The sequence below is a fragment of the Mesoplodon mirus genome (assembly GCF_964341445.2).
Source record: "Mesoplodon mirus genome assembly, chromosome: 2".
Classification (NCBI taxonomy): Eukaryota; Metazoa; Chordata; class Mammalia; order Artiodactyla; family Ziphiidae; genus Mesoplodon; species Mesoplodon mirus.
The window spans coordinates 11,894,371-11,909,118 of record NC_138977.1 but is presented as its reverse complement, the minus strand read 5'-3'; the positions used below and the strand labels follow the sequence as shown (position 1 = coordinate 11,909,118).

Below are 14,748 nucleotides of genomic sequence, written 5' to 3'. Positions count from 1 at the left end.
GATAATTTCATGACTCAAGCAGTATGGAATTCAACCAAAAAGATGCTGTATCAGATTGAATGCTTGCTGACAGGGGGAAACTCACTTGAAATGTGAAGATAATAGGAAACTTGGTGACAGGGCCCATTAGCGCCTCAGATTGGGCATAATAATATCAAAGTCCATGGACTGAAGTATTCTGTAGCATTACACTTTTACAAGGAAAATTGGTAGATTTAGGAAATCTAGAGAGAATTGTCTCCTTGACAAAAATTTTTTAAAAGCTTATCTGTGGTCAGGCTGATTAAATATAAATAACTCCTGAGAAAGACAACAGTAAGTGACAAAGAATAGATGTGTGACTCCATGTGAGACGGATGAAAATGAATACTTTCATGAAGTATTTCTAAAACGAAGGAAGACATAGCAAAAGCTAAACTATGCTCTACAGACTTCAGACATTGAGAGCCAAAAAAGGAAATCAAAGACTGTCCAGGTCAATTTGCTCATTGCAAAAGAACTGATGTCCAAAGAGGCTGGCTTGTCTGGCAGGGTCACACTGCTGGTTAGCAAATTTAGGCTGTGACACCAGTTCTTCAGAAGAGTCTGTCCAGTGCTCTGATAGTAAGACCACCAGAGCACATTTGTTCTTGTTCTGCTGTAGGCAAGGCACCTCAGTTGATGAGACTTAGTAGGGCACCCAACTCCGTGACCAGATAAGGGACTCTGCTGTCTACACTTCCCTCTGTTCAAAAATAACTTCCCCTACCCCCATCCCCCAAACAATACCTCAACAACAAACAGTGCTAAGTGTTTTCACTACCATTTGCTTAAATGAATAAACCAATAATTAAATGGGTAAATCTGTTATTTTAACAACTTTATTTGAGGAACTACAGAATTAGAAAATTAAGCAAAATGAGAACCTCACAATTCTAATACTGTACCTTCTAGTGAGTTTCCTGTTTCAGAGAATATGAAAGCCAACAGCTGAAAGGAATTTGTTTTCTCCTATCACTAAGGTACTTATATATCTTTTTTATGGAATTGTAAATTCTGCCCCCTCTCCTTTTCCTTATCTCTTTTCTCCTCCTGCCCTCAACTCCCCAGGCTCCCAACATACACATTCAACTGGAGAAGCAAACAGGGCATGAAAAAGGTGAGGCCCGAGGGGGAAGAGCTTTTTCTTTTAGTCTCACAATAGACAAGTGAATTTCCCAAGTCATGCATTAAACCTCTAGAGATATAAATAGAATAGCGAGGAGCAGCTATGAGCTATGACATCCTCTTGCACTCACTCAGGAAGAACTTCATCACTCACTTGAGACTGGCAAGTTCCATATAATACATGAATACAGAGACTTGAGAAGAATGTCAATAACTCCCTTCACCTAAAGATTTTGAAAAACTACCAGATGGGAATATAGTGGATTAATTCCAAGGTTGCTGAGTTTAGACAAATAAATAGAACAAAAGACCAAGGTACACACAGACCAAAGTCATAGGCGCATAGTCTAGCTACATATGCTATATGTGCACAACACACTTAGATTTGGAACAGAAACATTTCATATAGAGCACCTAGTTGTACTTTAAAATAACTTAAAAAAATCTAGCTTTTATAACGTTTGACTGTCATTTAGCCTTGTCTTTCCCTGATATAAGAAGGCTCATAGAAAATATCTGTGGCAAATATATTCCAGGCACTTCCAGATTGCCTGGACTAAGGACATTGAGAAATATCATCGGACCTAAGTGGAGAATCACCAGCAAAACTGTCACCTCCAGGAAAAGGGAAAAGCAGTAATCAATCATCTTTCACTCCACTCAGTATATTTAAATTGCAAAATGCAGCTGCTTCCATCACTTCCATGTCACTTTTTGTCATATTACAGTTCATATGTTAGGAATTGTACCCTAGTAATTTGGAAGAGTTAGTACGCTTCGAAGACTCATGCCTTGCAGATTTTGTGGCACAAGAATTAGGAGGTGCAGATTTACTTTTCACTATGTTCCCTTTGTCTCTTCTTCCTGAGGTGATATATTTTCTTACTCCAGGAGCCATTCTTCTCTTTCTCTTTGAAATTTATAATAAACCAATCAGTTTTTTAAAATGGCATTTCTCTTTGTGGGCATAAAAAATTACAAGGTTCACATGAGTGAATCACTTAAAAAGTGTCTTATAATTACAGTGTAGATGATTCTGATGATTATTTGATTCATTCAAACTGCATTTAACATGAATGTAGTATCTCCCACTTTCAATTTTATTTCTCAAAATTGACATCTGGTAAATTAAATAGATTATCTGGATATATTGAAATAAAGGACTAATGGTTTGGTTAACTTTCAGGTGAAAAAAATATATGTGAGGAAGACCCTTTGAGGATACATTAGTTATTTTATCCACATGGATAACTTATCAAGTACTTTATGGTACATGGCTGGTCTAGCTGTCCAGGTAGCCCCTTCACTGTTTAATGCATGTCCCTCCTGGTATTATATCCTTAATAAAAATTTTTTATAAACATGTCACTTGGTCATAGGTTGAGAAGCAGCTGTTCTTCTTTGGTTTAATCCTTCATTCTAATAAGTATATTTAATGGTTTTTTTATTGCTATATTTTATTTTGAGTTCTTTGAGTCAAAAGGTTGCCTGTCTCTCTTCATCCCTGATTATTAGTGGCTTCCTGCAGGGGAAAATTGCTAATAGTTTAGGGGTTATGTATTAGTAAGCCTTTGAAGTTTGTATCACTCATTAATCTGATTATCATGCTATCCATGTCACTGTTGAAATGTACAACATAGAAGGCTAGAAAAATATTAAGGTTTATTCTATTGTTACACCAACTTTTTAATTAATGGCTTTTTAGTAATAGCATGACCTGGTAATTAAGAGCAAAGTCTTTGGGATTAAAACTGGATTTAAATTCTGGACCTGCTATTCACTAGGTAGTGACCTTGAGCAATTTCCTCATCTGTAAAATGGAGATAATAATACTGCCTTCTTCATAGCACACATCAGAAAGCAAGGTAAGGCAAGGCATATGAGTGGCACCTCTCCTGCCACTTATTTGCCATTATTATCACTACTGGTAACATAATTTATGTTATCATTCAAAAATCAGTTCCATAATTTATAGATACATATTATCACACATTTTGTAATTTTACCAGATGTCTCAAAGTCATCATTTATCACATAGTTTAGTTCCTTGTTGAAATTCAAATATATTACTATAAGTAACACTATACACACACACACACATATATGTGTACACACACATTCAGGAATGTACAAATGTGTATATGAATTTTTCCTACTGAATCCATACACATACTGTTTTAACAACTTCATTAAAAGTAATAAACTAAAACTCAAACTAATTAAGAGCTTGACATTTCTAATACTCCCTCTTCTAATATCTCATTTCAGATGACACAAAATCCAATAGCTAAAAGGAATTTGTTTTGCCATATAGCCAAGCTATATACATGTATTTATATATATTATATATCTTTCTTACAGACTTGTCAAGTCTAACACCACTCTGCTGACTCCCATGATTACCAATATTTAATAAGTGTCTACAATGGTTCTGTAAGAATGCTGCTCAGATTCAGTATGGAGTTCACAGAAAAATAAAATGTATGTTCATATGAAATGAGTGTAAGTTTCCAAAACGGAGGTACATACCTGCGTTCAAAAACGGTAGGTTATCTTTTCTGCTCACACTTTCTGGGGCTGTACATTCACATACCAGTGCACACTAAGAAGGAATAAAAGAAAAAAGAAAACATATTTGAAAATGATCAAATAAGAAATGAGATTCTTTTTTTATTTGAAAAACATGAGGCCATGAACACGGTTTCAAAAAGTTCTGAACAAACATTTTTGTAAAACTATTTTCAGCTTTACCTTTACAATGAACCTTGTTTAACTTGTGATTATTTACTTACATTTATATATAATATGATTATATGATACAATTATAGACTACATTTCAGTTCCAGTTAAAGACTACTTAGGAAACAAAGTCTGTACTTTCTTTGTGGAAAAGGATTATCCGCATGCTAGAGGTAGGTTCCTCCTATAGCAAATCACCTATGACAAGCTGAATGGTTTTGTATTTCTGTTGCCTAGGTTGATTTTCGATCAATAAAAAGCAAATTATCTTCTGGCTTTTAAGTAAAGGCAACTTTAAATAAAAAATAAAATATGTTACAGCATCTAATTTCATAAGGCAAAAAGAGATGTTTGTTTCTGGCAAAACGATGCAAACACTTGCTCATAAAGTATGAGGATACTTTATAAATAAGCTGATGTCTGATTTATGAATAAGCAATTTATAAATAAGTGGATCCAGAGATCATAGATCTATTCATCCATGATAAATAGATTCAGCTCATGATCCGTTACAGAACCAACACTTCTCTGGACAGAGGAGAGAAGAGAGACACAGAGAGCACATTGCCATGTTCCTAACGAGTGAACCATGGGTGGGAGATACTATCTCAGATAAGCCATCCCTAAGCATGGGACTCTGCTTCAACCTCCTATGAAACTGTAACTAACAGAGGAAGCAAAACTTTTGTGGCCCCAGAGAGGCTGACAAGAAACCTATATTCACATAGACAGAGACCAGTAACTATTTCTTCAGATGACTTTCCTTTTATCTCTAGCAACCGCCCCCCGCCCGACCCCAGAGAAGAAAAAGGAGGGCTGGGAGAAGGAGGAAAGTAAATTTTTAGAGCAAATATATCAGACATAAACAAATAAATGCAAACAAAAACAAAGCAAACAGACAAAACCCCAGAAAGTTCTCTGGGTGAAGAGTTCTAAGGGAAACAGCCATTCTTCTGTAGCAAGCATGGTGTTGTCAAGAGACTCCAAGGGCTCAGACTGCCCTCCCTAGTAGGATGTATCAGAATGGCCTGGGCTATTTCCCAACTGTTCTAACTATCTATGACCCACCTCTGTTCCTCCTCTGGGGAGTGCCCCCCTCCTTGAGATTCACCACCACCGAGGTCACTGTTCATGATAGAATGTATTATGTCCCTGAAGCATTTTGAGAAGGAAGACAAATGACTTAAAACATTGATTGAAATGTTACTTTCTGCATTCTTAAAGCCCACTACTCATTCCTCTATCAGAACATTCATCACATTACTCAGGAAATTTCCTGATGGAGAAAAATGTGCTTTCATGCTTTCTTTAGTGCTTATATTGAGACCCTAGTTTACTGAAAAAATGAATAACTGCAAGCAACTCTTAAAATTTTATGTTCTCTAAATCATTTTCCTGACCAACCAAAAGTCAGAGGTGATCCCTTCTTTTAATCCACAGCTATTTTGGAGATGTACTTCCCAAATCACTACAGCAATGTGCAAGGATGCTTGGACAGACTTAAAATTCTTTATTTCTCTTATTTGCAAAGTTTTCTCGACTTCTTTCAGGCTACATAGGGCTGTTAAAGTAATCTTTTGTAAACATTATGTTCGTCATATCGATGTTCTGTTCTAGAATGTATGTAAGGGTTATTTACTGTCCAATCAAATCCAATATTCTCAGACTGGTCCTCAAATCCTTTCATGCTTTGTCCCTGACATCCTTGCACATATAACTTGGTATACAGCTCTAAGTCATCTTCCTTTCCAAAAGAAGATCATCATCTACAATATAACTTACAGGAATGGTTTAGACTAAACCTTTTTAGTGAAGAAGTCCATAATTCACACAGATCAGGCTATTACCCTGAGAAACTGCTTCCCTTTATGGAGGCAACCCTGCCTCTTTGAAATCAAAGATAACTTTCTGTTTCCTAATAAAAGGCCCGTTTTATTCCACCAAATGAATACAGATATTTGACTTTTATATATTCATATCTTCCATTCACACTGGAAGGCTGATATTTAGGACAATTTTAAACTAATATTCTTAATTTGTATTTTACAACTCTACTATTCAGAATGCTCTCAAGATTTAAATCCACGGAACATAAACAGAAAATATCCAATAAATATTTACTAAATTAATTAATATTTTCATACTTGGACTCAGCAATTATTTTCTTCAATTGTTTCCTGAGTGTACCTTTTCTGTCTCTATTTATTTAGATTGAAAGTTTTCAAAGCCAAGAACCTTATTTCTTATTTCCTTAGGCCGTTTTTATTTTATTTTTTTTACTTTTTTTTACATTGGCCTTGGAATCTTTTTGCACTGTGCTGGTTGCTACAGAGAATGCATAGATGGAAATGATGTGGAATCTGCGCTTAAGAAGGTTCAGCTATTTCTACTGTTCATTGCTATTATTACGGTGGATATTTGCAGCATTACACACTTACATGGTGTGCGCTCTCAATGTAATAACTTTACATTTGTGATTCTGAGCAGGAATAACAAACATCACGTGCTTTTTGTACCAGATGTAGCGCCATAAGCCTATTGATGTTGATTAATAGTTTAAAAAGTGTCATTTGATGGTAAGTGTGGCCAAGTAGACAAAACATATGATATGTAAAATTCTTGGAGCTAAATGATTTTGACTCTCAGCTAACATATCAATTTGCCATGCACTGAGCTAGAAAATTAGCAATACTGTATGAACAATAATCATAAAGATCTGTATGAATCCATCAAGACTAACACTTCATGGCCAAGTACTTCCACATTTGTTGATTTATTCCATCAATGACACTTTTCAAAGTTTGGTCTGGAGTCTCCTGGAAGTCCCTGATAACTTTTGCCTTTGCACCCTTTGTAGCATCTAGCACAGGGTGAAGACAACATTATTTTCATATTAATACTAAAATATTATTTGTCTGTTTCCTTCTCTTTTTCTTTGGGGGGGGGCGCGTGGCTTGGGGGATCTTAGGTCCTCGACCAGGGATTGAACCCAGGTCCTTGGAAGTGAAAGCGTAGAGTCCTAACCACTGGACTGCCAGTGAATTCCTGTCTGTTTCCCTCTCTCTTACAAGCATGTGGTAGAATTTTCTAGAAGCTATATGACACAATCATTTGACAGTTAATGGTATGTGTGCTTATGTACTCTTCTGTTTTAAACATTTCTTGTTTGAGTTTCTAATATGATAAATGTCTACAGATATAATCCAAATAAGCAAAATCTCTAATACAGTAAATATCAATAGATAAAATCCACATAAATATAAATTTGAAGAGTGTAAAATATGAGAATTGCTATGCTTTTGTGATCTCATTCAGTCTCATGGTTTAAATACCATCCAAATATCATTTGATGACTCACAAATACATAATTCTAGCTTGGACATCTCACCTGAATTCTGATTTGAAGCTCCAACTGCTTAGATATATCCATACTTGGATGTCTAAGAGGAATGTCAAATGTAACATCTCAAAATCTCCTGTCTTCCTCCAACTGCTACTCTCAGTGTTGTCATATATATATATATATATATATATATATACATCTTCATTGGAGTATAATTGCTTTACAATGTTGTGTTAGTTTCTGCTGCACAACAAAGTGAATCAGCTATATGTATACATATATCCCCATATCCCCTCCCTCTTGAGCCTCCCTCCCACCGTCCTTATCCCATACTTCCAGGTGGTCAAAAAGTATAGAGCTGATGATATCCCTGTGCTATGTGGCTGCTTCCCACTAGCTATCTATTTTACATTTGGTAGTGTATATATGTTGATGCTACTCTATCACTTCATCCCAGCTTCCCTTTCCCCTTCTGTGTCCTCAAGTCCATCCTCTATGTCTGCATCTTTATTCCTGCCCTGCCACTAGGTTCATCAGTATCGTTTTTTTAGATTCCATATACATCCGTTAGCATATGGTATTTGTTTTTCTCTTTCTGACTTACTTCACTCTGTATGACAGACTCTAGGTCCATCCAGCTCATTACAAATAACTCAATTTCGTTTCTTTTTATGGCTGAGTAAGATTCCATTGTATATATGTGCCACATCTTCTTTATCCATTCATCTGTCAAAGGACACTTAGGTTGCTTCCAAGTTTTGGTTATTTTAAATAGAACTGCTATGAACATTGTGGTACATGACTCTTTTTGAATTATGGTTTTCTCAGGGTATATGCCCAGTAATGGGATTGCTGGGTCATATGGTAGTTCTATTTTTAGTTTTTCAAGGAACCTCCATACTGTTCTGCCTAGTGGCTGTATCAATTTACATTCCCACCAACAGTGCAAGAGGGTTCCCTTTTCTCCACACCTTCTCCAGCATTTATTGTTTGTAGATTTTTTTATGATGGCCATTCTGACAGGTGTGAGGTGATACCTCATTGTAGTTTTGATTTGCATTTCTCTAATGGTTAGTGATTGAATATCTTTTCATGTGTTTGTGGGCCATCTGTATGTCTACTTTGGAGAAATGTCCATTTGTTTCTGAGAAAATGGTAATTCTATTTTTTGCTAGCCTTTCCCCCTGGCGTCTGGCCACGTCTCACTTTCTCCGTCAGTCACACCCTGATCCAGCTAATCTGCACTTCTCCCCTGAATCTTCACAATAATCAGACTCCATTCTTCTGTCCTTGCCTCCTTTCAGGCCCTAGTCAACACAGCAGCCAGAACAGTCCTCTTAAACGTGAATCAGATTTCATACCTATACTCACAGCTCCTCAACTGTCTTTACACATAGCCCAGAGTCTAACACCTTCATGGGGGTCGGTCTTCCCTGCCCCGTGAACCTCTGTCCTCAACTCCTACCACTCTGCTCCTTGACCCCTCAGTTCCAACCACACTGGCCTCCTTGCTGCTCCTTCAACACCACAAGTATCTGGTCTCCTCAAGACCTTTGCTCTTGCTATTCACTCTGTCTACAATTCCTATTCCTTTCAGATATCTACGTCTTGTTCCCTTCTTTCTTGCACGTTTCAGCTCAAATATCACATTACCAGTGAAACTATCCTTGACCATCCAGTTTAAAAAGGCCACAGCCCAGCACTCCCTAGTCCTTGCACTCTGTCTTATTTTTCCTATAGAACACAGCACCATCTGATCAACAGTGTATTACTTTTTTACTGTTACTTCCCCAGAAGGTGGCATCCGTGTCTATTTGGTTCATTGCTGAATACGCAGAAACTAGTCCAATGCCTAGAACATAGAAGGTAGTATTGTTTGATGAATGAATGATGAATAGTATATGCCTTTTAATATTCTATAAAGATAAGTAGGGCCTGTTATATAATTTTCAACTTTTATATTTAGAGTAGATAAAGGGAGGAAACCTTTTGAGACTGGTCCTTAGCTACACAAGGACTCTAGTTTCTCCCTAATTAAGTCTGATGAAAGTCCACTTAAAACACCTCTTCAAAGTATAAGGTCAAAATAACCTAAGGGCAGCGGGTCATCAAAAGACTAGCTGGGTTAGGTTCATAGTCAAAGGGAGACATTATCACTCCACTTATACCATTTTTACCATGGTCATAAATAAGTAAGGCATTTTCCTTCTTTTTGAAGAAATCACTACCACTTTGATCATTAGTACTCTGCAACGTTCAAATATAATATAGACATTAAACAAAAGGGGAAGACAAGGTAGGAGCTGGGTTTAACCAGCCTCACCAGAGGACTGTTAACCCTCCTGCCCTAACAAGAAGCCCAGGCATCTCTGGGGAGGCAAAGTGGTGAACTGGGCTCTCTCAGTTGATCCTGTTGGCTTTCACTTACATGAGTTTTCTCATCTGTCACCTGACTTGATGATTTTGTTGCCTGGTTCTCCTTTCCTCAGTAGCATTTTTTCTTGACTACTTATTTCAAAGGCTTTTTAAAATTTAATTTCTTCCTCTTTCCTTCATAATCCTACACTCTTCACTACATCCTTATTATATGCTTTATTTATTGACCGGTCAGTTTGTACAGCGCTATACATACGCTTCTAGGAGACAATTTTGGATTTAATTTCTTCCAAGTAAAATTGACTTCATTTATTCACTCATTCATTTTTTGCACGTCAGGCTCTGTTCTGGGAGCTGAGGGTAAAAGAGAGGACAAAATAGACAAATATCTTGCCCTCAGGAAGTTTAATTCTAATGAGGGAAATAAACAATATATGAGATAAACTAAAAAGATATATAAAGTTGGACAGTGATAAGTACCAAGGACAAAAATCATGCAGAGAAGAGAGAAAGAGTTTGGGGTAGGCGTTGCAGTTTTAGATATGGTGGCAGAGAAGCCTTTGGTGAGAAAGTGATTTTGTATAAAGATCAGAAGAAGTGAAGGAGTGAAGCACAGTTACTGAGAAAAATGCTTCACGGGTAGATTGAATAACAAAGTTTAAGGACCCAGTTTGGAAATATACCTGGACTGTTCCAGGAGCAGCAAAGAAGATAATGTGACTGGACTGAAATGAATAAAAAGGAGGAGTAGAGGAGGAGGTGAAGGACATGAAGGGGCCAACACTTAGAGGACTTTACGTGAGAATTTGGGTTTATACTTTCAGGAAGATGAGAGGCCATTGGAGGAATGACAACTTCCACATTACAGTTTACTAAGTGCTGTGCTGATAACGGACTATGATGGCGGTGGGGGAGGGCAGGGAAGGAGGATGGAGGGAGTCAGTGGGACGTTTAAGAGACGACTGCAAAAATCTACGTGATAGACAATGTTGGTTACAGTGAAGGGCTCACGAGTTGCCGGGTTCTAGATTTATTCAGAAGTCAAAATCAACAGGATTTGCTGACATACTGACTGTAGGTATGAGAGGAAGAAAGGAGTCAAAGAGGACCCCAAAATTACAAAAAAAAAAAGTTTGGTATACCTAATGTGATATTTCACATAATAGGTTAGCTTTGTAAAAGGACGGTGTTCGTAGGCCTTTTGTGAATTTTTCTTTCTACAAGAAGAGGAGAAGACACCAGAGTTCACTCTCTCTCTGTGCATCTGTGCCAAGGAAAAGCCTTGTGAGGACACAGCAAGAAATCTGGAAGCCAGAAAGAGAGCATTCACCAGGAACTGAATCATCTGACACCATGATCTGGGACTTTGTAGCCTTTCAGAACTGTGAGAAAATAAATTTCCATTGTTTAAGTCTATGGTATTTTATTATGACAGCCCAAGCTGATAAACATAGGTATGAATCTTTTAGCTGCTCCTTATAAATGAGAGATAGCATGTGTCACTCAATACATGACTATGGTTTTAAGAGTAGTTCCATTTCTTTCTCCCCCATTCACACAAACCAGTGAGAGGGATGTTGTTTTAGGGATAACCCCCATTTCAGTTACTTTGTCTTTTCATATATTTCAGCCATTGACTAACTTCAGGACTTAAATCACTATTAGTAACAGATTGTGTTAATACACTTCATGGAGAGTCTGATTTAGCAGATCTGCAAAAGGGTCCCCACATTTGAATTTCTAACAAACACCTCTGATGATTCCGACCACACTTTGAAAAACATCAGGATAGAGCTATTTCCACATAACTCTTTGAAATATCATGCATAGTGGACCTTATTACATGTCCTTCATGACTATTCCAGGGATTGCCAGTAGGGTTTATAGTAACTCTATAAAACACCTCACAAAAGGTCAAGGTTTACTAAGAATCCAGATAGGACAGAGCTAAAACCAACACTGCTTGATGGGTTTACCATTTTAGTACACTTATGACTCCTACAAAGTACTTGCTGACACTACCACTTCCTATTTCTAGAACAGCTCAGTTAAGTCTTTATTTTTAAGTTCACATTACTAAGTCAGAAACATTATGTACGACTTTGGTGGGGCATATTCCTGGGTGTCAAGTTCTCCATTTATGAAAAGAATATGATTCAATTTGTGCTACCCCATAATAGCAACGTTGTAAAGGAGTCAAGGGGGTGAGCCAGCTTTGAGAAAAATAGAGAGGTGGCTGGTAATAGATTGGGAACAGGGAAAGCAGGCCTGCTTTGAGATGGGAAGTGTTTTAGCTCCTGGTCTCCTAGCGCGTGTGCTTAGTTCATTCTGTCCCCATCTCCCACACCCTCCCCACCTCACTGGAATGTGTTCATGACCTGGATTTTATTCTGAGGGATAGTAGGGAACAGAGAAGATTGAGGCTTGGGGAAGCGGTAAGACCCTAGCCTATACTGGGCAGGAACAATTATTTTTTGAAAGGCAGTTTAGATTTTATTTTATTTTTTTGGTAAAGTTAATGATTTGTTAAGTGTTAGATAAGCACTGCACCATCTCCCATGTAGATGTACCAGAAATTAAAATATGCTCCCAGATAAGAAACACTAAGCCAGAAAATAGGCCATAATAGACCTTGTCATTAAAAAAATGCTCATTTATGAAAAGGTAGGCATTCTAGTAAACAAACATATTCATTTCCCTGGGGAAAAAAAAAAAAACTATTAGCAGTTCGTAAATCTGTCCCCTGCGTCTCAGTAAAACAGGCAATCACATTCCTAAGACAGAACTTTAGACTAATGCTTATATCAAGTCTCTCTCTTAAAGAAAAGAAAGTAGAAAACAAGTAAAAGTCCTAGATATTGATAATATTGGAGTTTTTATCCTGGCCTTCAAGGAAGCTGCTTCGCTTCCAATTGGCATCGCTCCTCAAGCAGAGCTCTCCCTCCACCGTTTACTACTTCCTGCTTCTCTCTCTGCAATTTCATAAGGCACAAAGTTGTTAAATCTGTCCTCCTTCACATAAAAACGAAATCCAAATTCAAACTGCATCTCTTTCCAAAGAGAATTTCGAGAGCGGAGAAGTGGTTACTTTTGGCAATAGGCCTTCCAGAATCTTCTGTGCATCTCACATAGGGTTAATTACGGCAGGTTGCAACAGTGATCAATACTTTTTTTTGAACAGAAGAGGCTGTGTCCACATGGGAGCCAGCTACGAAGAGAATGGTGTTTTGAATGGTGCATGGCTTTGCACAGTTCCGTGCAAATAGGCTGTCGGGTTACAAGGATGAGACACACTTACAGTACTCCCATTCCAAAGCTGATTTCTCATTTAGCTTTGGAATAATGAGATTTCATAACACACAGAGGTAGTGGCGATCCAGGCAGCTGGCAAAGCTGATCGTTTCTAATTTAATCTGTGCAGTGAGCTGACTGGGACCCTACCTTTTGTCCCTGCACATCTGTCGTGATGTGGTCGGCTTCCCCATCCTCAATCTCCCCCATCTTCACGACACTGACTTGTATGGTGCCAACAACCTTGCCACCATCTGAAGTTCTGCAATCAAAAATAAAGGAAGCGGAAAGGTAAGAATAGTCTCTTCCCTGAAAGTATGTCCAAACATGTTTGTTTCTGAAAACCACTAACACCGCTCTTTACCTGCATTGGTTGTAATAAACAAATCTGCTTAAAATACATTGAATCCTGTCACTAGAATCACGAATTGGTGTGGTAAGCGCACGAAGCTACCTCATGAAGGTTAAACCATCTCACGGCTCTCAGGAGTAGCCACCAAGATCATGGATCCATGCCCTGTTTGGTAACCCCATGTCCCTACAACGGCATCAGCCATGGCTCCTCTATACCAATCACATGGGATATTGTGCTCATCTATTACAGAAACTACAGCTGAATAAAACAGAAGAGAGTACAAATAACCCTATATTCCTCTATGACCCAGCCATCAGCTATAACATCCGATTTTGTGCCTTTTCATTTTTCTTTCTCAGAGACCAGGTAAAGAAGATTCTCTCCCAGCAAACATCAGAAAATCACAGTACATGAAGACAGAAATTAACCACTGAGATCATTTAGGATGACCCCTTACTTTTTCAGATAAAGAAACTGAGATTCATGAAGATAGAAAGTCTCATCCATGGAAACAAACTGGCAAAGCCAGAAACCCAGGTTTTTATCTTCTTTAAGTCTGTTGGTCATTGAAAAACTTAATGATGATGAAAATTTTATTATTAAGATTTTCATCATCACTGTCATCAACATACAAATTTTATGGCTGACAATAATAATGAAAACCCAAAATAAAATTAAAAACCACCATTCTTTAAGATTCTCAAATTTTCTTTTCTGGGCAAGAGAATATACAGAATAAATGTTGGCATCATGTCATGGGAACACTGTAATACATAATGATATTCTTCCCTTGCACCTTTTTTTAAGATAGGTAGCAAGTCACCCATTGGTATGGGGTGTTCCTGTAACCTATATCTAAGCCTAATTGACCAAGCGACACTTCATTTTCTTTATTTAGTCATTTATTTTCTTTTTGAAAACAAATCTTTTTATTATGGAAATTTCCAAACACACATCAAAGTAGAGGTGAGTACAGTGAATCTCCACATACCCAACACCACCCACCTTCAAAAACTTCCAGCATTCTGCCTTTCTTGTTTCACCCATCCACTGGCCCTTCCCCAACTTTTTTTTTTTTTTAACATCTTTATTGGAGTATAATTGCTTTACAATGGTGTGTTAGTTTCTGCTGTATAACAAAGTGAATCAGCAATATATATATATATATATATATATATATATATATATCTCCCCATATCCCCTCCCTCTTGCATCTCCCTCCCTCCCACCCTCCCTATCCCACCCCTCTAGGTGGTCACAAAGCACTGAGCTGATCTCCCTGTGTTATGCAGCTGCTTCCCACTAGCTATCTATTTTACATTTGGTAGTATATATAAGTCCATGCCACTCTCTCACTTCGTCCCAGCTTACCCTTCCTCCTCCCCGTGTCCTCAAGTCCATTCTCCACGTCTGCATCTTTATTCCTGTCCTGCCCCTAAGTTCTTTATAACAATTTTTTTTTGATTCCATATATATGTGTTAGCATACGGTATTTGTT

General features: G+C 37.7%; 1 protein-coding gene across 5 annotated transcripts in view; it reads right to left on the bottom strand.

The window, feature by feature from the left end:
* INPP4B (inositol polyphosphate-4-phosphatase type II B) overlaps positions 1 to 14,748 on the bottom strand; it is an 880,599-nt gene that overhangs the window by 199,934 nt on the left and 665,917 nt on the right. For 4 of the 5 annotated variants that reach the window (XM_082610957.1, XM_082610958.1, XM_082610956.1 and 1 more), the window contains 2 exons: positions 13,046 to 13,157; positions 3,676 to 3,748 (listed from right to left, as the gene is read on the bottom strand). In XM_082610957.1, the coding sequence (XP_082467083.1) occupies positions 3,676 to 3,748; positions 13,046 to 13,157 (185 nt within the window). The remainder of the gene's footprint in view (positions 1 to 3,675; positions 3,749 to 13,045; positions 13,158 to 14,748) is intronic. The other variant, XM_082610959.1, reaches the window with a different exon arrangement.